The following is a 27,953-nucleotide window of genomic DNA, read 5'->3' as shown; positions in this document are numbered from 1 at the left end:
TTAATGGCAGTGTAATACCTGAGTGAGATGTGCTGGTAGCGAAAGAGGTTCACAGAGTAGTTGTGTGCGCACCAAATGGCCCTGAGATCTGGAACAGTGGATCCATACGTACCTATGGATTCTGTTGACTCTTTGAGGCCTGAAGGCAGCACTTGCTATGCCCCCCACATGGCTATAAACTTCTCCCCCTTCCTGCACAAGGAGAACATATATCCCTGAAACATGGTGACTAGTACTTGCTCTCCTCCCCCTGGATACACAGGCCCCCTTGTGCATGTGTCATGGGAAAGAGCCCAATGGAACCAAAAGAGAGCATTCTAGGACTGAAGGACAAGAGAGCTATTAGTTAGCGATCCATACATGCCAAAAAATGAAACCCACAACTAAAGACTGTTGCTCCTTTTAGATGCAGGAAAACACATTTAAGAGGAGAGAACCCATTTGAACTTCCAGTAAGGGATAGTTACAACTCCTATTACTTTGACCTTGTTAAAATACAGTAATTCCTTGCTTAACATTGTAGTTATGTTCCTGAAACAATATTAAGCAAATCCAATTTCCCCGTAAGCATTAATGTAAAAAGGAGGGTTAGGTTCCAGGGAAATTTTTTTCAACAGACAAAAGATATTATGTATATACACACATAGTATAAGTTTTAAACAAACAATTTAATACTGTACACAGCAATGATTGTGAAGCTTGGTTGAGGTGGTGGAGTCAGAGCATGGGATATTTCTCAGGGAATGCCTGGCTGCTAAATGATGAACTAGCAGTTGGCTGAGCCCTCAAGGGTTAACACGTAGCCTCACACTCTACAAGGCCGCAGTATGAGGGGAGGAGACACAATAGACGCATGGCTGTGGCTGCAAAATTCCCTGAGGAAATGGAACATGATGATGAACCCACGCTGTCCCACTGGAGCGCACCATTCCCTCCACTTTCTAAAGTCGTGGGGTGGGGTGCATATGTGTGTGTGAGACACACGCATTGCCCCTGTAATTACGCTGACCCCACTCTTAGTATATTGCCTTTTTAAGAAGATCAGCAAGTTGAGTTAACAGCTGCTGCTAGCAAGCTCCCTCTGTCCTGAGCCCTGTCTCGTGTGTCCCCCCTGCTCTGTGGAGATGGGGCACAGGGAACTTAGGGGAGCTGATACAGGGGCTGCCAGCCCACCCTGGTTCCAAGACCCCACCAGCTAGCTCCAAGGGGCTGCTCTTCCTGCAAGCAGTGAACAAAGCAGGCAGCTGCCAAACAATGGTATAAGGGAGCATTGCACAACTTTAAACGAGCATGTTCTCTAATTGATCAGTGACATAACAAAACAACGTTAACCGGGACAATGTTAAGTGAGGAGTTACTGTAGGTGCATTCTCTGATGTGGGACTTGGGAGTGTGCATGAACAGTATAGATAACTAGTTATATCTAGCATGGCTTTGTCCTCTTGGGAGGCCTTGATTAAGTGTTTACTTTAGAAAAACCCTTAAGTACATATGACATGCTGTTAGTTAAATATATATTTGGATCTGCAGACAGTCAGTATTCTCTCTCTCCCCTAAAGGAGATGGCCTAGCTGAAACCAGGGGCCTCAGTTTTGGAGTGGCAGTTTCCTGTAGTGCTAGAAGATGCAGATTAGATCCTTGTTGAGGAATGGTGGGATTTGAAACCAAAAATAATGACAAGAAGCAGATTCGTCTCAGCTGAGAATGACTGGGCCAGCCCTGGTGAGTAGAACTCTTACGCAGGCCATTTAAAGTCCCTCTTACATGTCTTGTCATGAAAGTGCTAGACAGGCAGCTTTCTGCATTGCCATGGTATTTAGATATTGGGGGAAGTCACCATTCACACAGCCATTGTGGATTTTAATTCAAAATATGGTCAACCTTCTATAATCTGTAAATGACAGTTATTACTCTGCTATCACAGGGGTGATTTAGGAGCAGGGTTAAAAGAAATCTAAAGGGAATTCTAGTGAAATCTGATCCCCTCGTGTAAGGACATGGACAGTTGCTAATGGAAAAGTTGCTGGCATCCAAACTAGAACAGAACTTGGTCTGTGTCTAAACTGCCCCAACATTCAGACTACAGGGTGTGAATAGCAGGGCACACCAAAGTGCTGTGCTATAACTCTGCCATGTAGATACTACAGGTGCAAACTAAAAGGATCCTAGTTACTGTAGTCTTGTTTGAAGAGGATTAAAGTGACGCAAACTAGGAACCTTTTTGTTTGTGCTTGCAGCATCCACACAAGGGTGTCACAGCACACCACTTAGATGTGTGCTGCTATTCACACACCCATAGTCCAAACTGCGGGGCAGTGTAGACAAGCACTGGTATTTACTTCAATTACTGCTGCTGCATGTATTTGGCTACAGCTTTATATGGAATATTGAGATTTGCCAAATGCATGCTGACCCACTGGAAAAGCATAATTTGATGGATAGGTGTGATAACCATTCAGCAGTGACACTGTTAACAAGTTTGACAACTAAGGAGGTATAATTAAGGTTAAAAGTTTCACTCAGTAAGATGGGGGAAGTTCACACCTGTCCTGGTGCTATTGTTTCAATCTGTTGCTATCCTGTTGTCAGCTTTTTAAAGGTTGTTTCTGCAGCTTGAAGATGTAGAAATATTTAAAGCTTAGATGCCAGTGAAACATTCAGAACAATCTGAATTTGATGGGTAGCCTGTATGTTTGTCATCCATGATGTCTTAAATTAAAATTCTGGTATGAAACTAATTTAGCAGAAGGAGATGCAGATTCATATTGTGTTTCCTTGGGGTCTACAGAATAGCAACTTGAAGATGCAATTCAAAAAAAGCAGCAGTAAAATTAAAGAGAAAAATGCTCTTCAGAACCATGCTGTCGTCACCAAAAGGAGATACAAGCAATAGACAAGGAGACACGTCATGGTTTCATTGTTTTTTGTTGTTTTAGTAACATACAGTTACTAAATATATTGTTGCGTACAGGGTCTGTTTGTTCATTCTTGAATAGGCAATGACCGCCCCATCAAATAATATGACTTTAGGCATGTCGGTATTGAAATCATAGGCTGTGACTGAAGCTCAAGTAGATATATCCAAGCTAGCTTAACCTAGTTATCTTGGGTCCTGGAGCAGTGAAGCTATACAAGCCCCCCTAAAATTTCAGGTAGGTAATCAGGTGGCCTGGGCAGAAGCATGCACTGCTTAAAGCTAGTTCTGCAATCATACCCTGTGATTGAAGTCTAGACATACTCTTTGTTGACTGCTGCTGTGGTTCCTTGATGCACATTATTATAATCCTGTATGATACGGTACTACACTAACACACACTAGAGAATGTATGGTGTGCACTAGCAAGGTCCATATGAGCCAATTAGTGCACATCGGGATTTTTACACCCCTTCAGTGCTATCTAAAGCGCTGTTCAGACAACAGACCATTGTAGCTGGCTCCCCTTCCAAAGGTCACTTACTTTGTGTATTTAGGCTTCTTTCCATGGGTACAGGTTTCAGAGTGGTAGCTGTGTTAGTCTGTATCAGCAAAAAGAATGAGGCCATCCTGATTATCACTACGAAGTTTTTTTTTTTTCCTGCTGATAATAGCCCACCTTAATTGATTAGTCTCATTATAGTTGGTATGGCAATACCCATTTTTTCCATGTTCTCTGTGTATATATATCTTCCTACTGTATTTTCCAATGCATGCATCCGATGAAGTGGGTTTTAACCCACGAAAGCTTATGCCCAAATAAATTTGTTAGTCTCTAAGGTGCTACAAGGACTCCTCGTTCTTTTTCCATGGCTATTTACAGAGAGGGATATTTTTCAAATGTATTAAGCTAATTAATTTTGGTGTGTTCTCATAGTCTCCTACACCCAAAAATATTTAACAACCATGTTTGCGTACTTAATTCCTGGCATATTTTTTCAGAAGTTTAGCTGCTTTGAACACAATTTACAACACTGTATAACATCACTCCTATTGAATATCTAAGGCAACACGTTCTCAGTGAAATAACTGTACTGTTTTGTTCTTCTAGGGCAGTATCTTTTTTGCAGACACACTTCCACTACAGCCTGAGCTGAAATTTGTCTCAGTCTCTGAAGAACGTTATTGAACATCAGGTACTAGCACATTTATTTTTAGGGAATCAGCTTCCAGTCAAATTATTTTCCACTAAAATCCCCTCCTTAGATCAGAGCAGATTTTAACCACATTTTTTAAAACGGTACTGAACACAAGTATCCTCCTCTCTATACTTCTGGTCAGCAGGGGGAGAGTTTTACAGTGTAGATAAGCTCCAAGAATGTGACGGATGGGACAAAGTGGAAAAAAGAAGAAATGAGTTTCTCTTCGCTGCCTGTATAGCAGAGATATATATGTGAATGGCCCATTCGCTCTTGCTAAAACAATGGCTGCTACTTGTTAAGCTGCATTAAATATGAACAGCTGCTTTCTAGTCCCCTATGGAAATGATATGCTGAGATCTCGGTGACTTGATCAATGGGAATTGTGCCAAAAATATTTCAATAGTTTCCCTAGTTGCAGGCCTAGCCTACATTCAGAATTTAGCTATCTTGTTCAGGGCTGTAAAAAATTCACATCTCCCGAGCATTGTAGCTATGGTGACCTATCACCTGGTGTAGACAGATGGAAGAATGCTTCTGTTGACCTAACTACCACCACCACCACTCAGGGAGGCAGAGTTCCTACAGCGACAGAGAAACCCCTTTCATTGCTGTAGGATGTGTCTATGGGTTATAGTGGCAGTGCTTCTGCCCCCCCCAATGCACACATGTCCCTAGTGACGTGCTCACAAAACTGTTGGCATTCTTAAATACTGCTGCAGGAACAAGCCTTTTTTGGAGTCTGCCACGCAATGGTCCATTTGCAGCCACCATAACTGTGGAAAGTGTTACCAACCTGCCTGCAACTAATTTCCCTTGCCAGAGGGAAAAAACAACAGCTACCCAATGCTATCTGTGCTGGCATGTCTCAAAACGTGGTGGGTGAACAACTCTTGGTGCAGGTCAGAGCCCTGGCATCTTTTGTATGATCAATATTGTCCCATATACGTGTCCCTAACTGCTATTCGTCACTGGCTATGTTCTCAGCAGGATATATATGCTGCATGGAAAAATGAGGTGCAAGAAGGACAGAGGTCTAGTAGGTCTGACTCCATCTACCAGGGAAAGATCCCAGTTTGATCCATTGTTCCCTTACTCCAACCCTAGAAAAGGTAAGATGGTCATTTTCAATTCTTCCTTTTTAACCAAATTACAAAGAAGAGTATGCACACACCTGTGATTTAAGAGCACTTTATTGTTCTTTAAGGCTACTTTTTAAGTACAAAAAAAGATGGCCTGCCAAACCTTTTTTTCTTTTCCCCAGGTGAAACAAGGCCACAAAAGAATGGTATATTTACAAACACGGAGAGAATCTTTCAGACTGAACTGTAGCAGATAACATGGCTCTGTGAAGAAACTTCACTATGCGTTGTTATGGTGAGTTTACTTTCCCCCCCAACCCTTTGGCTTTCATGACATAATTGTGTTTAATATATTTGTTTTTACTGGACATATCACATTAAATCTTTATTGCCCCACATCCATTTACCTATCTCAGATAAGTAAATGTGACCTTGTAAAACAGCTATTACTGAAAATATTAGCTTTAAAAACATGTGTGTTTACAAAGAAATGTAGAAGGAGTCACATTTTCCACAGAGTCCATCTACAGTATTAGTATTTTACTGTTATAATGCTCAGTAGCCTGTAGCAATAACAAACTAGTGGCTATTAATGCTAATGCAGTGTTCTCATAGAATAACTGTGTTCCTGCACTTTTTTAATGTATTACAGACAAATCTACAACAAAAAAAGATCAACTTTTTTCTCCAAACAAAAAATGAATGATTACAATAAAGGAAAGGGAAAAATTAAATAGCTACATATCATTAACAAATTAATTGTTCCTCAAAAAATACCTACAAATTTCTCTGTACATTCTTTACGCACAGCGTAACGATGGTCTTAAAGTTACCTATATAAAAAAGTGTTCTTTTAACAATTTTCCTACAGAGAGTAGGGTACTGAATGCCAAAGCAGGTAAGCGTTGACTACCCAGTAAGATGGTAGTGAAATGTGTGAAACTGGGGGCTTGTTTGTGTGGTTTTTATTTTTAAAAAAAATTGAGCAGCCACCCTCTCAACATGAGTAAGAGCCAATCTTCTGATATTTTCTCAAATTAAAATAGCTTAACATCAAAACAATTTAAAATAAAAGCCACAATGGACCCAATACTGTAACAGTCCATAATACATCACATGTAGTTCATCTTCCAACTAATCGTAACTTTCTATATTGAACCAGTCTCTTCAGGTAACCCAGTATTTAAAAAAAAAAGCACTACTTGTAACTGTACTGGGATGATGGAATGTATTGGGGGGGAGAATAGTTACATTTAACAAAAAGATGAGAAGCACTTTTATTACTAACGCAGCTGTGTTTTTATGCCTGCCTCTATTACCTAATGTCTAGTTAGTAGCTATTTATACAGGTATTACTGCATTTATTATCATTTGCTATATTAAGTTTTCTACTGGAGGAATGTATGCTGCCTTGGCCTAGGTTTATGAGTAAGCTTAAAAATTAAAGCTCATATTTCACAAACTGTAACAATCTGTTGTCCAAGATATTTAAAGGTAGCAGTTTCTGTAGCTAGTTAAAGTTGGATTACACAGACTTCTAGTTTTAGGAAGCAAATTCATGTTAAGCAGACAGTAATGCAAACATAAATGGTTATTCACTCATGCGCAAAGCTATAGCATCCTGTACCACGCATCATATATTTCTAGACTGCTTCATTTATGAGGCCTGTCCTGAGGCTGTCCTCTCTTGCTGGCTGCTAATAAAGTGAATCAGAGTACAACTGTACCAGCAGTAAGTAGATCTAGGACTGTTACTGACAAAAATAAACTAATTCTGAAGAAAAGCTAATAAGTATTATGTTTCTTACGGTCTATACATTAATAGATACCAGCTATTTTTCATAACATGCATCTTTAAGCACTATTGAACTCTCCATCCTCAGCTCTATTCTAACAAACTGCAGTGTTTAGAAAAAAATTAAATGCCCGTGTGGTCTGTAAATTATGCAGTCCAGTTGCAAGCACTAAGCACCTGAAATCTAAAAGAAAGACCTATAACCTGTATGAGACTTCCCCTTCCAAAGCAGTTTAAAACAAAAAATAACTGACAGAAATGTCACTTAAACCCTTTTTTTCAGCAGTTTGCCTTCAGGATATTAGCATCATGCATAAAGTTGCCATGCAACTTTAGTCCTCCTCCAATAGTGCAAATCATACATGACAGTTCTTTTCAAGTATATACATACAAAATTACTTCACCGGGGGGGGGGGGGGGGGGGGGGAATGGAAGCAAACCAGGCAAATTGTAGTGTCAAGAAGCTAATAGAAGCAAAAGCATTTGGGTCAACCAACTGTGTGTAATGGCTTTTTTGTGGATTAGCATGCTTTTTTTTTTAAAGGGGTAGCAGATGCTTGCATCAGAGGTTTCTTTGGTAACTGAGGCAGGAAAAAAAGGATGCTACATCATATAGATCTTTATCAAATAGTTCCTGCTATCATCTTCAAGGGCACCCTTGTACAAATACCAAACAAGTACACAAAAACGTGTTGAAAACTAATCTCCCCTCACCCCAACACTATTCAAAGCTCAGTCAAACCATGCAAATTCAGAAGTTTGATGATCTGCTCTCTTCATGAGACCACAGAGGGCGAATGATTATGATTGACCATGTGGGAAGAAGGGGAAGATTGGCCCCGCCTTGAGGCAGACTCAGGACTGCTGGACACTCCATCCTTTGCGGCTTTAATCTGAAGCCATGTATCCCCAAGTGCTTTGGCAAAGTGGTCATCAACTGATCCTGTGATGGACACAGAGTTTGCCACTGGCTCCGGCTCCTTGTAATTCTTGCCAAGGCTTCTGCGGAAGTGCTCTTCCACCACTGGATCACAGGCAGTGGTAGCTAGATGGGAAAAACAGGCAAGGCAAAAACAACATTTGAATATAGACTCTAGCTACTAGATGCTGCTTCCAGATTCTTCCTTCCTCCCATTTTGGTACCAGCTGGACTTTTTTCATCATTTTATTGGAGGACGACTTAAAAATGCAGAAGCAGATCAAATGTTAAACTAGAAAAAAATTTTCTTGTTACCTGCACTGGCCAAAATTTATACAGAGGCCCCCAGCTTTCTGATAGCGTCCCTTAGTCTGGTAATATAAATTTTAAATAGTTAAATGTCCAATTTTATAGGGAAAAAAAAATCCCATGGAAAATGTACTCATTTTCCATTAATTCCACTCGAGCCCATCCTTTAAGGACCTGGTGCACAGTCAGTTGAAGTCAATGGACTTTGGCTCAATCCCTGAATTACTTATGAGTGAGCTGAAATGCTTTCTACAGTAGCTGCCAAGAACTAGGTTCAAGGTTCCACTTTTCAAGTAAGTCAGTGAACGGCAGGAATACTCTGCATTGCGTTAGGCATCAGTAAGATGATAACCCACTGTAGGAGAAAGCAAGCATCTGAGAACAGATCTTTGCAGGTAAATAAAGGAGGAATCTTTTTAAACCTTCTTGTGTTAAGAAATACATGGTTTTGTACATAAACTTTAAAACTTGGTAATAAGCTTTTAAAAATAGGTTAAAAATCTCATTCTGTGTTGTCTTATCCTGCCCAATTCCTTTCAAAACAATGGGCTGTGGAGCACAAATAATAAGCATTTAAATGAGGAAAACTCGTGCAAATGCAGCAGCTGTTCCAATCTGAAAAGAATTTCTCATCTGAGCCTATATTTTGTTGGGAGTCAGAATGGGAAGCATACTGCAGATTTGTCTAGAAAGTGTGGACCAGCAGGGAGGAGGAAATTAGTATTATTTCTAGGGCTGTCAAGCAATTTAGAGCCCACAGGTCCACTCAGTCCTACTTCTTGGTCAGCCAATCACTCGAACAAACAAGGTGGGTTACAATTTGCAGAGGATAATGCTGCCTGTTTCTTGTTTACAATGTCACCTGAAAGTGAGAACAGGCGTTTGCATGGCACTGTTGCAAGATATTTACGTGCCAGATGCACTAAAGATTCATATGTCCCTTCATGCTTCAACCACCATTCCAGAGGACATGCATCCATGCTGATGATGGGTTCTGCTCAATAATGATCCAGAACAGTACAGACCGATGCATGTTCATTTTCGTCATGTGAGTCAAATGCCACCAGCAGAAGGTTGATTTCTTTTTTGGTGGTTGGGTTCTGTAGTTTCTGCATCAGTGTTGCTCTTTTAAGACATCTGAAAGCATGCTCCATACCTCATCCCTCTCTGATTTTGGAAGACACTTCAGATTCTTAAACTTTGGGTTGAGTGCTGTAGCTATTTTTAGAAATCTCACATAGGTACCTTCTTTGCATTTTGTCAAATCTGTTGTGAAAGTGTTCTTAAAACGAACATGTGCTGGGTCATCCTCCGAGACTGCTAGAACATGAAATATATGCAGAATGTGGGTAAAACAGAGCAGGAGATGTACAATTCTCCCCCCCAAGGAGTAGAGTCACAAATTTAACTAACTCTCTTTTTTTAACGAGTATCATCAGCATGGAAGCATGTCCTCTGGAATGGTGGCCAAAGCATGAAGGGACAACAAATGTTTAGCATATCTGGCATGTAAGTATTTTGCAACACTGGCTACAAAAGTGCCATGCGAATGCCTGTTCTGATACTGTAAATAAACAGGCAGCAGTATCTCCCATCAATGTAAAAAACCTTGTTTGTCTTAGCAATTGGCAGAATAAGAAGTAGGACTGAGTGTACTGGTAGGCTCTAAAGTTTTACACTGTTTTGTTTTAGAGTGCAGTTATGTAACCAAAAAAAAAAAATGCATTTGTAAGTTACACTTTCACGATTGCACTACAGTACTTGTATGAGGTGAATTGAAAAATACTATTTATATTATTTTTTATTACAAATATGTACTGTAAAAATGATAAACAAAAGAAAGTTAGCACTGTACGCTTTGTATTCTGTGTTGTAATTGAAAATGTAGAAAAACATCAAAAAATATTTAATAAAATTCAGTGGCTATTCTATTGTTAAGTGCAATTAATTTTTTGAGTTAATTGTGTGAGTTAACTGCAATTAATTGACAGCCCTAATTATTTCTTATCCCTGCCCTGAAATGAAACTAATATCTCAGAAAGGCATGCATATTCAGGTGTTTGATATTTACAGTATTTATATTGGGTAAAATTTTCAAAAGCACCTGAAGTAACTTAGGCTCTTCCTGAGTCCTGTTTTCAACAGTAATTAAGGCCTTGTCTACATCCGTACATTTTGTACCAGTATACCTATTTTGGTTAAGAAAGACCCGATGCCCCTATAAAGGTGCTTCTACTGGTATAGTTATTCCAATGCTCATCTGGGAATATCTGTTTTGGTGGATGTACTTGCATGTTGGTATAACTGAAATCACTTCTGAAAATGGGACTTGGCTGCTTTTAAAAATATTACCTATGTTTACTGCCTAATAAACACACCATGTAAGATAAGAACAGGGGAATAAAGGGAGCCATCCAGAGAGCAAGGCATTTACATTTCCTTTTTAACCCCAAAGGAGGATGGATGAAATGGAGCAAGCTCACACCACTAACACAGAACATTTGAAGGATTTAAACAAAAATTTTAATTCAGGGGTGAGCAAAGTGTATGGAGGGCCATGAATGCTCACAAAATTGAGGTTGGGATGCAGGAGGGAATGAAGGCTCTGGCTGGAGGTGGGGCCAGAAATGAGGAGTTCAGGGTGCAGGGCATTCAGTTGTTTGGGGTGGGGGCTCTGTGGTGGGGCTGGGGATGAGGGATTTAGGGTGTAGGAGAGTGCTCCGGGCTTGGGCTGAAGGGTTCAGAGGGCGAGGCACGGAGCCTCCTGGCTGCCCCTAAACACAGGAGCTGGGGAGGGGACATGCCGCCGTGTCTGGGAGCCACGGCAGGCGTGCGCACGGAGCAGCCGCTGACCCCGTTTCCCGGCTGGAGTGTGGGAGCGGGGCAGACCCCACTCCCCAGCAGGAGTTTGAGGGCCAGATTAAATTGGCCGGCGAGCCGTAGTTTGCCCAGCCCTGTTCTAATTGAACTGAAAGTAGAAACCTACACTGGGGGAATGTTTAGACTGCCAAGCAAAGAAGGTAGCTTCCTTTCTGCATTTATACACAAAGAGGAAGCTTGAGAGTACATCTAGCATCATCAATCCGGAGTGAAACCTGCCTTCTGTAGTTGCAAAGGCCTGTGTCCATAGCAGAAACATAACCATTCCATGGTGCAGTAAGGGGAGAGCTTGGGAAGCCTGTACTGCGCAAAGTGAGTGGAGGGCAAGAAAAGCTCCCTAAGCGTGCATGCTGCTTTACAAACAGATCACTGCCCTAGACAGTTTACAGGACATGAGAAGGTGGTTTAGGATTTAATGCCCACCTCCATTTGCTGCATGTTTATTCTTGTTTTTAAAACCTTTGCCAAACAGTGCCCCTGCTCCATTGCCACTATTTGATAAATAACTATTTAGAAATGGCACCCACTGACTTGAGGCACAAAACTCCTTTAATGGTGCTCTTGCTTACGCAAGGGGCTGCCCATACAAATCCAGCTGCAACACAAAGCCCCATATTTTTACTGCTTTTTATTCCTGCTAGCACTGCAGCTCCAACACAGCTAAGAGGGAGCAAGCTGGATTTTGTTCCATCTTGCACATCAACAGAACTGTCTACCAATTTCCAATCAGTTACATTTCTGCAACACCACTGTGGAATGGAGAGAACCCAGCGTGGCTCTCTGAGGCTAGGTAGAGTTTGTAGAGCTAACAGAAAAAACTTGTTTTCATTTTGATACAGAAATTAGTGATAAACATAGAACCCCATAAATCTATATTAGAAGGATGGAAAGTGATCACAATAAAAAGCCCTTCCACATAGTTGACTGTAGTAGAAGGGCTACCTCATTCATAACTACTGCAAGATACAATAAGCCATAGCTCCCAAACCCTGCCATTTATTCAGTACAAATGGTGAAGTTTTAAAACAGGTTTGGATAATTTGGCCATCTAGGAATGTTGAAGCTCAAAGCCCCAAGAAAGGAGAGAAAAGGTGAAGCATAACTTACTGCTCGATGGTCTTCTATAACTGGCTGGCATGGCTGAACCACAGCTACTGTGGGCGATGGGGCAGTGGGAGAGGTTACAGTTACGGTTGTTTGCAGAGGCACATGTGATTACAGATGGACGGTTCTGAGAGAGAAAAGAACAGAATTGTTATTCAACAAGGTCACTGGTACAGACAATGCTAGCAGTTGTTCATCACTTAAAAGCACACATTAACTGAAATAATCTTAGCGGGGGCCTGTCAGCTGTGAGCAAATACATTTCATTATGTAAGAGAGGAGGAGAGAGTTATCTGGCTACAAGTAATCCCTAAAATATCTAATTCAATATAGTAGATTAACGCCAAAATAATACGCCACACAGCAAATCCCATTCTGTACATGATACTGCAATATTAGAACAAAACCTGGAATGTTTTCTTTTGGAAAACATTTGTGAAAACAAAGGTCTAAATATCCTGTTAAAAATAAAATTACGTCATAAAAATGACTGTGCATGCAGTAGAATTTGACCTACCTCCCTTCACAGCAGATGTACTCATTTTAACTCTCTCATTAAGTAAAATACCAAGGCTCCTCATATTGGTCTCTCTCATTTTGAAAGAGTCAAGCTCTCCTCTTTCAGGACTGCATCTCAACACTTAAAGTAATCAAAACACAAAGTCTTGATCTCAGTTTGGTGTGAGTGTAGTGCAGAACTGACTGTCAACAACATACTGGGGGGAATTTTATTAGCTGCTGTAAAGCTTCCACAGTATCTTCCTTCTAAAGAACTTGAAGTACTTTGCAAACATTATTAATAGGTTAACCCTAGTAATTAGGTAACCTAACTTTTATAGTTGAAGAAACTGAGGCAATAAGATCAGCTGAATTACTCGCCCAGAATCATGAATCCTCAATCCTGTGCATTACTCCCTATATTGATGTAAAGCATGAAGAGTAGGAAAAAAACGCCAAGCGATATCGGAGTCCTGAAAACAGTGGAACAGAAATAGACCAAAATGGCTCGGAAAAGTTTCTCTGGCTCAAGAAGCCATACCTCTTCTGTTGCTGTGGCTTTCCAGTACTGCCTCATAAGCAACACCCTTTCTCCACTTCCAAAAACGCATGCAATTCCCCAAAACTGTTGTCACTTGGCAACCCTGGTAACACCATTATTAAAAACTTCAAACTGATCCATTTCTGAAGTACTGAGTCATTTCAGTTTAACATTCAGTGGGAAGGGGTGGGGGGAGGGGAGGGCTTATGCAAAGGAATGGTCCTGGTTTCTCTAGGTGGCTGCCTGAAGAAAGGTGTGATGAAAAACACACACACTTTAAAATATTTTTGCTTAAAACTTTTGGTATATTTTATGATGCAAGTTCATTTTGCTATGCCCAACTTACATGAATACTGCATTTCTGGAGCACATGACCTGGCTTGCCTGAATCAGCGCAGTGGCAAATAATTTTCAGTTCATGCCTCACTCTCAATCAGTCGATCTGCAAACTGTACTAAACCTATCCTCAACAGAAAGTCAGTGGAAAAGAGAAATACCAGGGGAGGGAATGGCTTTCATTGTTTAAAATACGTTCAGTTTAGGCACACTGAACAGAGATTTCATTTCACTGCAAGATCAAAGTCAGTTTCTCTGAGTCAAATGCCAGCTACATAAAGCAAAGCAATATTATTTTTTTCACTATTTTTCTAGACATAATGAGCTAAAATGTCCATTGATATCCTACTGCATTGATAGCAAAGTCAAATATACTTAGAGTAAGCAGGGAGGGGGGAAGCTTCAGTTACTTGATTCCTCTGTACGCAAGGCACAGTGGACACAGATTTCATTTTACATGCTGCATAGGTGGCAGTACTGTGTTTCTTCACCTTGCCTAAGATGATATTTCTCCAGAAAACTGTATTTTATACATATGCACAAAAATCTATATATGGCTACTTGAGTTTAAGAATGGATTTATGGGTGAATGAGTTTTCTTTCTGCATCTTTTCCAGACTTCACAAGAATGCCTGTGCTTGCACTGCCTGTTACCACTGTGAATATATTAAAATGAGAAGTACAGAGGAATTAGTAACATAGTGACTACAGTTGCTGAACCTCACTGGCCAAAACCAGTGTTTCTATAGCCACATTAGATACAGAAACGTGAGCATGTATTACAGTTGTATGAACTTGGTTAAGATGTAATCAAGCCACAGCCTCCTATTGCTATTTTCCATACACAGTTTCTATACTGTAATCTTAGCAAGGACTCGCCTCACCTCACCATCCCATTTCCCCAAGACACTAGATTGCAACTAAGCTCAAAATGTCAAAGATAACAAAACAAAAATCTGGCCAGCGTGCTTGGGTATTATCCAGTACAAACACCTCATAAGAAACAGCAGAGTATGTCAGTGCTGGCTGCCAGGTTGAGAAACAAGAGTGATATTATCAAAGAGAACCAGTGTCGTCAATGGAAGCCTGTCCCTTCCTTCTCTGTCATCACTGAACAAACTGTTAAGAGGCAGAGAAGAACTGTTGTACATAGAACAATAGCTGTAGAATCTGCACATTTGAGCTATGCAAGATAGCGGCAAACCTAGGGACAGTCAGGCCATTTCCACACAGCAAGACTTTAAAAATAACAGTCCAGGTTGGATGCCTGCACAAGAGCTGTAGAGAAAGAACTGCAGTGCCAGTCTACAAAAGGGAGAAGAGAAAAACCACCACACCGACCATAAAATATGAGCTGGTCATCCAGCCAAAAGCTTATTTGTAAGTTGTAGAGGAAATGTTCCCCACTGAAAGATTCATCCACATATATGGATTTACTCTTTGCAATAAATCATGACAGGGGAGCAAGGAATGGCTGGGTACATGTGCCAGCTTATGTTCCCATGCTAGCCACAACTCACTACGGTACAACTTTTAATAAGTCATTGGCTGAACAAGATAGAGGCTGTTGATTCCCACTTGTGAGAAGGGCTATGGTGTTGGGGTGAAAGTGGCTTTGACATATAAAAGAGAGGGATTATTATGTAGCATGCATGAAAATCCACCTCTCTTCACAATGCAGGGATTCTTTAAAAGAAGATGTTGCTCCCAAAATGACAAAGAACAACCACAGAACTAGTATTCCGTGCTTGTGCGAGTGTGTGCCACTGCATGACCTACCTGCTTCATGCCTTCTCCTTTATGTGGCATGGGTTGGAAAGTAAAGCCATTATGGAGAAGAAAGAGATCTCCAATAATAGTTGGGGAACACTATTAGACAATGGCACAACATACTATGTACAGAGAAGATGGTGTCATTAGTTCCACACACAAACCTTTTCACACTGACTAAATTTGTTCAATGACTTTCTGCATTCAGGGTGGGGCTTTAATTCAGTGATGAGAAGAGCCTTTCAGCAATCTGTATCTCATTGGGTTACAGAGTTGTAGGTCATTCCAGCCTCTTCCTCTTCTTTTCATGTTTCTTTCCTTTCCTTCCCCTCTTCAGTATAGCCACAGCAGAGAGATTTTCAAAGGCACATAGGCATCCTCAAAGAGACCTGAGTGCCCTTAGTGCTTTTGAGTTGATCAGTTTTATCTAGGGCTATTAAGAGCCCTGCAAACTATTATTTGAACACAGTGAATCAGATCTCTCAATAAGTTTGCATCTCTAATTCAAACACATGCACTTACAAGCTTATCAAAATATAAAATATGTGGGTGAATGGAAGAGAGTTTAGGGAAGCGATTTGCTTTCAAACAGCCAGCCATTTATCTCATGGAACACACTGAATCTTAATAAAATTAATTGTGAAACTTAAAAATAAAATAAAATCAAATCAAATAAAATTAAATTAAAAAAAAAAAAACCCAACAACCAACCATGTTTTGCCTGAACATTATTGTCGCCTACCTATTGTAATTCATAACATACTCTGCTTATGTCTGGGAAGTCATCAATGTGTGTACAGCAAGATTTCCTACAACAACCCAGAGAGTCTTATCCATCTAGAAGACAAGTACCTGCTGCCGTTCCACAGAAGTCAGCGCAGGTGTCATGCTGACTGTTCGCGTTGCATCCATGCTGTTTTTGGTCAGTGCTAGAGGTTGATCCATGGTCAAGCTTGGGATTGAGGCATACATGTGATTGGCATGAAGGCTCATTGTTGGGGCAGCAGCCCGTTCTATTGGACTGCGACTCCTGTCTCTGTGCTCCTTTCGATAATCCCCATTGGCAGTCTTGTTTCTAGCAGTTTAAAAAGAAAAAGGTAGTCAATTGTTTTGTTACCACCATTTCATAAAACCACATCACATAACTCTGGGAAGTGCCCTGCACTCCTATACAGCTGAAATGACATTTGCAAGACAGAGGCCTTTTCAAAAACACCAAGAGACGTGTGCTGCTCAATTCTTCGCGATAAGGTATAAAATAGATCAACCCCATCCCCTCTCCATCCCACCATCTCCTGTAAAACACGCACTTTAATTAAAGAGTGATTTATGCTTCCAAGCTCTGTCAGGAGATAGTGTCGCATTTTCCCCTAGATTTCCTGATACTTATTTAATGCTTTAAGAATTGAGCCATATTCTGGCTACTGATCATACTTTAAGGCCAGAAACCTACCAATTTAGAATCCTATAAAGTCTACTCCCCTTCCCCACCCTCCTAGCAATAGTTTTCCTTAAGCAATGCTGAAGTGTATGGGAAGAACATGTATCCATCTAAGTGTATGGGAAGAACATGTATCAATCACTGCCTTTCTCTGCAGTGGGCAAACGCTCCAGCAGCCGGACACTACACTGCTAAAAACAATAGTGTAGACACTGGGGCACTGGTTGATTGTGTAAAGAGCCATATACAGTATATATATCCTGGGGATTCAGGCATGTAGGGCAGTTTAGTCACCTAAGCAGTGCCTCACCATCCACACTCAATTTAGATCTGTGCTAGCTGGGGTATGTAGTGTGCATACTCTGCATGCTGCCATAAGTGTAAATTACCTTAGGGCAACCTAATTAACATCAGAAGTAACTCCACTGGCGGCAGTGGGGTTGTTGAAACATGGAACATTTAAAGAGCAGAATCCATTGTTTATTTCTGTCTCAAATGGTTGTATTTTCTTTCACCACGTTTCTTTAATTAGCAAGAGCAGTTCCCACAGAAGATTAATTACAACCAACTGGTGAATTGTCTCCTCAACAGATTCACTCACGTAATTAAGACTTCAACATTTATTGCACTTTAAAAATAAATGATTTTGTATCGTCTTTTGCTTAATAGATGTGTATTAGCTATTCATCGGGGGAAGCTGCTAAACAGACAAACCATTCAAAAGGAAACTAAAGTGAGAGAGAGAACTGCGCTTTCAACTTGATGAATTATGACATACAGTAGGACATAATCACACATCCATCCACATAAGCATTTGTTTGATTGGTATTCTGGAAAAATCAGTATTTTAAAGGTTAAACTTTATCAAAAGCCCCATACTGTGGTTCTGGCACATCAAGTTCATACCAGGGATGAAAGAGAGTTAAAAGAGAAAAGTGGCTTTATGAAAAGGCAGGAGAAAAACTTAGAGCAGGAGCAGATCTTATGGAACAAGACTGCCAGATACTCAACAGGGATACTTATTAAATAAATCCATTTAAAAACTTTGTCTTACCCAATCATAACACATAAGAGAGACTTTGCAGAAATGCTGGTATGACTGGAGGGTTGGGGCTGCGAGGGGTGGGGAAAGAGAGAAAACAGCTTTTACCATAATGGTGAGATTATGCCCAAATCAAGATGTGAGCATTATTATTCAATGCTGAAACACCTGACCAGTACAAGAAGCCACTGCATCTTCTAGAGGTCTGGTACGGTTAGAGCTAGCAGGAAAAGGGAAGCTAACAATTGAGAAACTGAAAGTTAAAATCCCACATAACAATTGTAAACAGATGCAAATAAGGAATCCTGAAGCCCGCTAACAAGCAATTTAGCCATCCTTCTTACACAAAATCTAATAGAAATAAAAATGCAAGATTTACGTGAGAGGGTAACCTTTACTTGACTTACCCCTCTACCTGTTTTTATATAGGATTTTTTTTATATTTTAGTTTGTATAGAGGTATTTAATAACTCTGCTTTGACACCAACTTCTCCATAGTATTCAGGATCAAAACTACACTTAGATTTACATTATTGTTCTGAACTGTGGCTACCTTTTGTTCACATGTGTGCCAGTAAAAGATGGCTGATTACTCCTCTGGAATATTTAACATATAATATTTAAAATATAGGAGGGACCAGGAGGTGGGGAAAAGAGAAAGAGAAGAGCAGGAGAAGGGTATCAGCCACCTCTTAATGGACTACAGCATCCATCTATGTTAAGAAATGAATTTTTTTTTTCCTTCTAAACTTTCTGTATTTATACTGACCTAACTGTGATTGATGATGAAGCTAGATAGTGGCTCTAGGGCCTCGTTTGGTTGAAAAAGGCTGTTGTACTTTGTTGTACAATGGGATTCCTGGTGAGAATATGATTAGCGACTTCAGCACCAATTCTTCCTTGCATTCGGACACAGTGTAAAGGAGCAACCGGCTACTGCTGCCTTTATAACCAAATACTTAAGAGATCTCACCATAGAAAGCAGTACACAACACACTGGGAAATGTATTCTTACAGGTCTGTGCTTGTGTGCTTTGCTCTATGGCTTTGCCAGCCTAGTAACATTTCAGTACACAAGACAGTCTGCAATATCAGCATTCTAAAGAAAGACGTTTCGGATTGCATTATACTGAGCTAGTGACTGGTATGAGTAGAGACTGGATGGGAAGCACAGCAGTTTCTATATCTGAAGTACAGTAAACTGCTCTTAAAATACAGTACTGAAAATGACCACTGAATGCACAACACAAACAAGCTACCATCTTTCCTTCCATCTGAAAAGTGTAAACACTGAACCTTATACAAAGTCTCTGCTTAATGAGATTTTTTTGTTCAAAAAAAAAAAATCAATGTAATGAGTTAAACCTGGGCAATAGCAATGAAATGGTCTTGTCAATAAATTATTACATTAAAACATGTTCTTACAAACAGATTAAGTCTAAATACAAATTATGAGCTAACCTCTAATTGCCTTGCTCACATAAAATAGTCCCTTTGAACCACAACAATACATTTAAGCCAGTGAAATTACTTATGTGATCAATGTAAACAGAATTTGGCCCTACATTATTTTCAAATTTAAGGAAAATCTCTAATGATAGATGCCAACAGAGAGGGATAATTTTTCCTGCTGCAGCACAATACCATCCACAGCTGCAAACCAGAAAAGCTACACTTGGGTGTATGATCACAACTAAAGCCTATATGGTCTAGTACAGTTTGAAGTATTAGCATTGCTTGGTACAAAACCAAATTCTTCCTGCTGATAAATTCAGATTTTCACTGGCTGAAGAGAATACAATATTATATCCCCTAGATTTTATTTGTCTGTGTAATGAAGACACATCAATTCTCAAAGGCAGAAGTCTCTTCACCACAAAGAGCTGTTTCTGCTGTGAAAATGGAACTGTAGGTTCACAGTTTTGCCCAATGTTTGGGATTTCCATGCCAGAATATTGAATTTGCTGATCAAAATGGCAAAGCTTGACCAGTTATAGGAAACTCAAAAATGTCAGGTTTTTCCATGTATTTACATGCGACTCAAATAGCATATATATTTCTATTCATTTTATATAAAGCTTAAATGCAAACAAACATATTTAACATATATAACTTCCTGTCTGTATGTTTCTATAGAACTTCATACCCATTTATACAGGATTCCAACAGAAAAACCTGCCAGAGGTGGTGGGCCATAGGCTACAGACTTGGAGGGTAAATAAGTATTGCTAAATTCAACTCCAAGTGAGGAAAGGGAGCAAAACCAAGATGGTATTATCCCTCCCTATGATGAGGACGTAGGCCTCCACAGGCTTGGGGGAGAAACAGGAAAGGTGGGGATGGAATTGGGAGCATCCGCTATATGTGGATAACAACTCTACAAAATTTCCATAGGAAATGTCTGTCGGAGTTAAATTCTGCTCCTTTAAGTGTCTGCATCTGCTCCACTCCTTCTACCCCTCTTGGGCACAGAGGTAATGCACAGCCATAAATGGTGAGAAATTGGTAGGTAGCATGGCTCCAGAATGAGCCTTGCTGTCAGGCAGGATTTATGGGGGACTATGAGGAGCAAGAAACAGCAGCACAGAGACTGGGCCTGAGAATATTGGGATATCCAGACAGAGAGGAAAGCCATGCCTCATGCCCCTCTGTGGACCCAAATCCCCTTCTCACACTGTGAGGATGATCACCTCTGGGCAGGGTATGCTTTGGCCCATTGTATTTAAAAATACTTTTCTTAAGTAATTCACATGAAAATCTATCCAGCACTAACAACAATGAGAAATTTTTGCTACTTCTAGTTTTACAGAGGAAATTCACCATTTTTGTTTGAGTCCAGCACAGATCTTTAAGTACCACCCAGGCTAGTAACACAAGAGCACTACACAGGCTAGAGTATACTTCCATTTCAGTACTCCCAGGATTAAGATTAACACTAAATTCTTCACTTCACTTCTCTTCTCAACTCCTTTTTCACGGGATCAGAGGTGCCCATGATTTTTCGCTGCTCCTTCTGGTCCATGGTATGGGTTCATAGATCTTGGAGTTCCAGTCTATTTCTCCTCAAACGTCTCTTGACAAAGTCTTTCCATCATATCCTTGGTCCTTCATGTCCATTCTTGCTGTCTTCTTCCTCCCATGCTTTCTTTGTTGGTCATTCTTCTCCCATCCTTATCGCATGTCCAGCCCACCTCAAATGTGTGCTCCCCAACCTATCACTGAGAGTCCCAAGTTCATCTCTCCCCCTGCCCAATTTCTTCCAGGTGCACTCTGTTTACTCTCTGCTTGTCTGCCATTCTCCTTGATGTATTATTTTCTACTACCTGAATCTTCTTTCTTCCATCTCCTTAAGACTAATTGTCTCCATGGAGCAAACATGGACAAACACACACAGCATACACTTTTCTTTTCAGTTTGTTACCTAATTGCCAGTCCAACAAGTACTCTTGCCAGCTTTTTCACTGCCACCCATGCTCAATTTCAGTTCTCCAGATCGCTCTCTGGTGGCACTAAGAATACTTCCCAAGCAAACAAATTCATTCTTCTGATTCAGCTTCTTTCCTGAAACTTCAATCAACAGGTCTTCTACCACCTTCCCTACTTGCATAACTTCAGTTTTCTTTGTGTCTGCCTTTAAACCATGATCTTTAAAAACACAGATGCCCACTTTGATATCATATTTACCAATTCCTCTTTTCAGCCATCGAGGCCAGATCGTCAGCATACATTTGTTTTCTCTGCATCTCCACAGGCTCGGTTCTCCTACAAATTAACGCCATAACTAAGATGAAGAGAAGCTGAGTACACTGCCTTGTCTCAATGCCGCTGTCACCTCAAAATCCTCCGAAATTCCATGTATTGGTACCTACCACCTTAGCTCTTGACCCTTGATACAGTTCCTCAGTCATCTCTACTTGTAGTCCCCTCCCATCCATCTCAATACTCTAAAAACCAGCTCCGATAGAACCAAGTCAAATGCTTTTGCAAGATCAATTAACGTTGCATAGCAGTTAAGCCCTCCATTTATCATTCTATCAAACTTCTGTCTCATGGCAAATATTAGTACTCCTTCACTTCCTAAAGCCACGTTGTTCCTCTCCTATATTCTCCTCCTCCTTGAACCTCAACCTTGGCTTTCAAAACTCTCTCAAGGACTTTCAAAGCCTGACTTAACATGGTGATGCCCCGATAGGCATTTGGATCATATGCACCACCCTTTCCCTTCTAAAGGAGCACAATCAATCCCGTTCTCAGGTCATCTGGTATCCTAGCTTGATCCCAGCAAACACACAGTAATCTGCTTTATTTCAATATCTCCAATTGCTTGATCTTATTAACAGTTATCTTGTCTTTGCCAGCTGCCTTACCATTCTTCATCTTATTCAGTGCTCCTTCAGTCTCCTCTACAGAGATCAATACTCCCAAAATTGTCACGAGTGCTTGCACTCACAACTCTCTTGTTTAACAGTCTTTGGAAATATTTTTTCTTTTTAGGGTTAGTCACTACACAATTCCCATTCTTCACAAAAAGATTTCTTCAGATCTTGATTTACACTAAATTTTAGCAACTTTAAATTAAACTTATGGCAGAAAAAAAAAACTATCTAACCATATAGATCTCTTAGATTCCATTGGTATGGTGACTGTTCATATACTTGATCTGAATACAAGATTAGCTTTATTGATATTAGTACAGGGAATGAATCAAACTCCTTCACATTACTATTATGTAATTTTAAATATATATATTTTGAAAAAATTACATTCACAATGTATTTGTGCAACTGAAAACACTTCCAGTTATGAGACTAGAAAGAAAACGGGCTTGATATTCTCATTACTGGTAACTCAAAGATGTTTCAAAATTTGGAAAGCTTAAATTTCATTTCATTTGTAAAGTTTAGTAGCACAAGCAGAAGCATCTTATACAGGAAATAGTTGTTTTGTTGTTGCTTACAAGCAATGTTTACACTAATAGTATGAAAACAATTATTCTAATAACTTACACGAAAATAGTATTCAATGAATATTGTATTTATTTCTTTTGATTTTTTTAACTCCCATTTAAATTATGTTTTGGAAAACTGCTCTATGCTTGTTTAGATACTTTATGCTCTTGCCAAAGGGGCCATCAGAATTGCTTCCATGTCTGAAGATAATTGTATTTCACCAAAATGAAGTAGTTCTGTATATCCAGGCTTCTTAAACTAGTAGGGAGATTCATCTTCAGAGGTCAAACATTAAGCCAGAAAAATATTAGGGGTAATTGCTGGCTATCTTTGAAAGCTAAAGATTTGTAATACATAATGAATGACACTATTTAATTGACCAAGCACAGAATCCCTCACTGTCTCCAAGCCTCTCCACCCCTTACAAAATTATTATGGGTCAAATCCTCAGCTGGTCTCAGTGTAGCACAGAGGTGGGCAAACTACGGCCCATGGGCCACATCCGGCCCACAGGACTCTCCTGCCCAGCCCCTGAGCTCCTGGCCCAGGAGACTAGCCCCCAGACCCTCCCCCACTGTTCCCCCTCCCCCGCAGCCTCAGCACACCATGCTGCTGGTGAAGTGTATTAAACTGCTCCGCGTAGGAATGTGCTACTGGTAGCAGTTACGGAGAGCAATTTACTACACTACACCAGCACAACGCTCTGGGCGGTGCGGTTGCAGCGCCGCCAGCCACCAGTGCTCTGTGTTGCGCAGTCAGGGAGCAGAGGAGGATGGATAGAGGGCAGGGGAGTTCGGGGTGGTGGTCAGGATGGGGTCGGGGCAGTCAGAGGGCAGGGAATGGGGGGTGGTGGAATGGGGGCAGGGGTCCCGGGGGGAAAATCAGGAAGGAGGGGGAGTTGGATGGGGCGGTCAGGGGCAGGGGTTCCAGGGGTGGCAGGGGACAGGGAGCGGGGTGTGTGTGGATGGGGCAGGGATTCTGGAGGGGCAGTCAGGGAACGGGGGGGTTGGATGGCCCGTCAGGGGGTTAGAAGCAGGGAGGGCGGGCGGATAGGCAACGGGGGCACAGCCTGGCACAGCCTCCCCTAACCGGCCCTCCATACAATTTCCGAAACCCGATGTGGCCCTCAGGCCAAAAAGTTTGCCTGCCCCTGGTGTAGCATCACTGACTACAATGGAACAACTCTGCTTTACTCAAGCAGAGGTTCTGGCCCTGGTGTGTGTAAATTTCAGTGACAGAATGGGTTGTTATATCAGTAAAAGAGAGCACCCTCAGCCTGAAACCTTCTATCTGCTTTCCAGTATAATTTTACTAAAATTATACATTGCTCAAATCTTCAGTCCTTTTTCCCAGTGCTTAAAAACAGACATTGTTTTCCATGTTTCTCCCCAGTGAATCATAACCAAGGCTCCAGTGCTTACCAAGCATCATGTGCTTAGATCGATGTCATACCAAAACCACACACATCCTGACTGTTCGATGAAAGTCTGCTTCAATTTGGTTCTAAATAATGTTTGCTAATTGAAAGCAATGTTTCAGTCCTGTGCGTTAAGCAGTTCAAAGGTAGTTACCCCACATTGTTCTCAACGATTTTTGAATTGTATAACCTTTAAATGCTGCTGCTGCTCTGTGTACTGGCAGAGAACTGTGGTAATTCACACCCATCCTAGAGGAACAGACTAACTCTGCCAACTGTTTAAGGAAAAGAGAAAAGAGAGGCCCAGTGAAGGGGACAGCTTTGCTTACACTGACTTCCAGCATGCAGTTTCTTAAGGAATGGATGCCAAAATGTTACTGTATCTCCAACTGGAGAAATCACAAATGTCCCAGAATCCCTTTGGCAGAAAAAGTTTTTACTTGAAATGGTTGTACTATAAAAGTATATGGCACACGCAGAAAGAACAAGTTTCCACTTACACAGCTTTTTAATTTACTTTCCAAGATGTTCTTCCTTATACACGCACTATGCATTCTATGGCTAAAAGTAAACCAATGTCTATACCTTGACACAAGACTCAAACATTATTTTAATGTTCTGACAGGAAGTTTCAACATCTTTCTTTGATAGTCAAATTGCTAACACACAGGGGTTGCCATTAAAGAGTCAGCATTTACTACCAATTACAACGGTCACATGACATTATCACTGTTAGAAAAAAGAAACTATTGTAACTGTTTCAGAGTAGCAGCCGTGTTAGTCTGTATTCTCAAAAAGAAAAGTAGGACTTGTGGCACCTTAGAGACTAACAAATTTATTTGAGCATAGCATGCATCCAATGAAGTGAGCTGTAGCTCACGAAAGCTTATGCTCAAATGAATTTGTTAGTCTCTAAGGTGCCACAAGTACTCCTTTTCTTTTTGTAACTGTGTAGTAATGCTGCACAAATGTTGACATTTCAATGGTTACTTCTGCACACACAATCGTTTGAGGGTTGAAAGAACCCAAATGCTTCTGTTAAACATTATTTAAGGAATTCCGATCAACTGGTAGAAAATATCTTTCCACAGTGTTATTAATGCAGCTTGTATTCCCCCCACCCTCTTCAAAATATACCTATTTACATACTTCACCTAAAACACAGCCAGGTGAGGAAAGGAGCACCTCGGTGCCATTTCACTAATGAATAAAACTGGGGGGAGGGGGGGGAGGGGGGAGTGTAACATTGTTCCTCACTAATTAAGAACCTTTAATTAAAAGAAAAATTAGATAAGTTGCACTATAAATGCCAACCTAATTATCAGAAGTACCACTACAATCAGCTAATATAAGCAAGCATTCTTTGTGCCTGAATAGAAAAATACAGCCAGGTGTACTTTGCATGGCTAGTAGCCCATACACATTCCTGTTTTCCCTATCATGCTACAGAGATTTTTTTCCCCCTTAATTCTAAAGATCTTTATTCTTCCCTGTTATTTCATTTCACAGCTTAGTAGTCAACCCTAAAAAGCCTCAAAAGTAGGCAATTTACAGCTGTTTAGGAATTTGTGGGGTTTTTTTTTTAAAGCATCGCTACCCCACAGAATCTGAACTTCAGACTGGTTTTCTGAGAAGGATAATTTTATTTTGTTAGCGAACAATGTAATTTTTGTTGTATATTGTTCCCTTGGGGAAAATCTGCTGATCTAACCTGAATTTACAAATCCTGTTCTGTACTGGCCAACGCATCCAACCCGAAACTAACTACTGATCTTCCACAACGGTTTTCTTGTAGCACCACTGTGGCAGTTCTGCCTCTTGCCACATTTTCGGAGAGTGAGTTTATACTGGTGTACTCTTCTAGAAGTGCAGTTTGTGGCTCAAATGGATACAAAGATGGACTTTAACTGTAGCCAGCAAATTTTCCATTTCTTCTCCAATTCAAAACCATTTATAAGGAAAGAGGCAGGTGGCTCATTTTCATTTTATAGCATCAGGCTGGAAACACCACTCAATAAAAGGCACCTAGCATTTTTAGGTGCTCTCCAGAAGCTTGTCCAGCAATCAGTAATTAAATTTTACTTTTCCAGACTAGAACTTTGATTATCTTAGACTGCCAATCAGATTTTTCCTATCTTGAATGTCAGATTCACTTCGGAGATTTGACCATTACATTAGTGAACTGAACCAAAAACAAAATATGGAATACAAAAAAGATGAGGCTAGAGGTAAGGATTAATGAAAGTTTGTGGAAGACAGATGTGTCCTTTTTGCTGAAGCAGAATTTTATGGTTTCTACCTTCTATTACTTTTACTTAACACACTTTTCCTGTGTTGCCGCCATTGGATGTCAGTAGCCATTTTAGTGAACAGTGCATTTCTATGTAAATATGGAGTGTCAAAATACTGAGACATGAATGTGTTTTCTGTCATGTATTTTCATATTACTTAGACATCCTGTAATGCAGCAGCTATTTCAGGTTATTCTTATCTATTCACTGAAACAAACAGCTCATTAGCTGTTTGGAATTATGATGTCCAATTGGATACTTAGAGGCAAACCTAATCTCCTTTGGGAATAATTTCACAGCAAAAATAGGACAGATTACCATGAGTTGTAAAAAACAGTAAAGAGTTTTCCGATGCCAATATATGCCATAAGAAAACACTTTCAGGAGGAATGAGGAGCTACCTATTCATGATGAGTTACTATTCATAAAAAAAGTATGTAAGAAATGCAGAATGCACAGAAGCTGAAATACAAATCTAAGGTACAATAAAACAATAGACACAATCGTGGATCCCAACTCTAATTTCTCCATAGGAAATATTGTTTCTTTCTCTTCAGTAAGTGCTGGTAGACTGACAAATGTTTTAAATGGATGTTTTGCTACATGTACTGACATTCCCATATACAGTAAGTAAAGCACTATGTCTCACTAGTTGATAAATTATTTTGCTTTCTGTTGATTCTTGTAGAGTGTGGCTAGAGATTCTCTAGGACATACTGTAATGTTATGGTGTGTGGATATGTGTATTATGCCAAAATTAATTTGAAATAACAGGGAAAGAGCTTCAGAAATGATGAGCGCTGCCAGGTTTGCTGAAGGAACTGCAATTAAAAAGCCTATCTTGACAGAGAGTCTATCTCGAAAGGAAGCTCCCAGTCTACTCATTCAAAAGGTAATGGAAGAGTTTGCAAGAGGATTTAGTTTTAGGCCTTGGATAGAATTTGATGTTGTAGGGGTGTACTGCCCTCTTTCCACTATAAAAAGGGGACCAAAAAGCAGCTATGGTTTGACTCTTGATCACTTCCTGAAGCATGAATGGTACCATCGCATGGCATTTCAGTATTATCACATCAGTGAGGAAAAGTGTTTGAATACAGTAGATCATTGTGACAGTTGCAGATAGCTTCCTGAAATGTAGGACTCCTCCAGGAGAGTACCCATACCCATAACCCTGTTACTTAGACTGCATCCAGATGGAAGTCAACAGTTGGCCATGACTTTCATCTCTCTGAGCCAGGAGAATTAATATTAAGCCTTGTGCCAATCTCTGGTCAACCACAATGAAGAGAAACACTTCCTGGTCATCTATCCTGAGACATTACACAAGTGGTTTCCTTATCCTAATCTGCTGTGAAATTGTCTGTAATTGAGGGCCCATTTCTGGAAAAAAGCTAAAATATGGTCTGGTTCTGTGTCCTCTCCACTGCTTTAAGCTATTGTTCAAAGGATGGCAGCACCTGCAGCTT

At 40.4% G+C, this 27,953-nt stretch overlaps 2 protein-coding genes across 5 annotated transcripts in view; one reads left to right on the top strand and one right to left on the bottom strand.

Moving 5' to 3' along the window:
• ATG7 (autophagy related 7) overlaps positions 1 to 27,953 on the top strand; it is a 327,788-nt gene that overhangs the window by 289,154 nt on the left and 10,681 nt on the right. The window contains exons 20-24 of one of the 2 annotated variants that reach the window (XR_006292252.1): positions 1,560 to 1,722; positions 4,026 to 4,110; positions 5,101 to 5,225; positions 5,378 to 5,490; positions 27,262 to 27,379. The gene's annotated coding sequence lies outside the window, so the exon portion shown is untranslated. The remainder of the gene's footprint in view (positions 1 to 1,559; positions 1,723 to 4,025; positions 4,111 to 5,100; positions 5,226 to 5,377; positions 5,491 to 27,261; positions 27,380 to 27,953) is intronic. The other variant, XR_006292251.1, reaches the window with a different exon arrangement.
• VGLL4 (vestigial like family member 4) overlaps positions 5,291 to 27,953 on the bottom strand; it is a 156,230-nt gene continuing 133,567 nt past the window's right edge. For all 3 annotated transcript variants that reach the window (XM_037905905.2, XM_007056480.4, XM_037905907.2), the window contains 3 exons: positions 16,200 to 16,422; positions 12,206 to 12,329; positions 5,291 to 8,035 (listed from right to left, as the gene is read on the bottom strand). In XM_037905905.2, the coding sequence (XP_037761833.1) occupies positions 7,767 to 8,035; positions 12,206 to 12,329; positions 16,200 to 16,422 (616 nt within the window). In that variant the 3' untranslated portion in view covers positions 5,291 to 7,766. The remainder of the gene's footprint in view (positions 8,036 to 12,205; positions 12,330 to 16,199; positions 16,423 to 27,953) is intronic.

Source organism: Chelonia mydas, chromosome 7, assembly GCF_015237465.2.
Source record: "Chelonia mydas isolate rCheMyd1 chromosome 7, rCheMyd1.pri.v2, whole genome shotgun sequence".
Taxonomy (NCBI): domain Eukaryota; kingdom Metazoa; phylum Chordata; order Testudines; family Cheloniidae; genus Chelonia; species Chelonia mydas.
The sequence above is the reverse complement of the archived record's forward strand: the minus strand, read 5'-3'. Positions and strand labels throughout refer to the sequence as shown.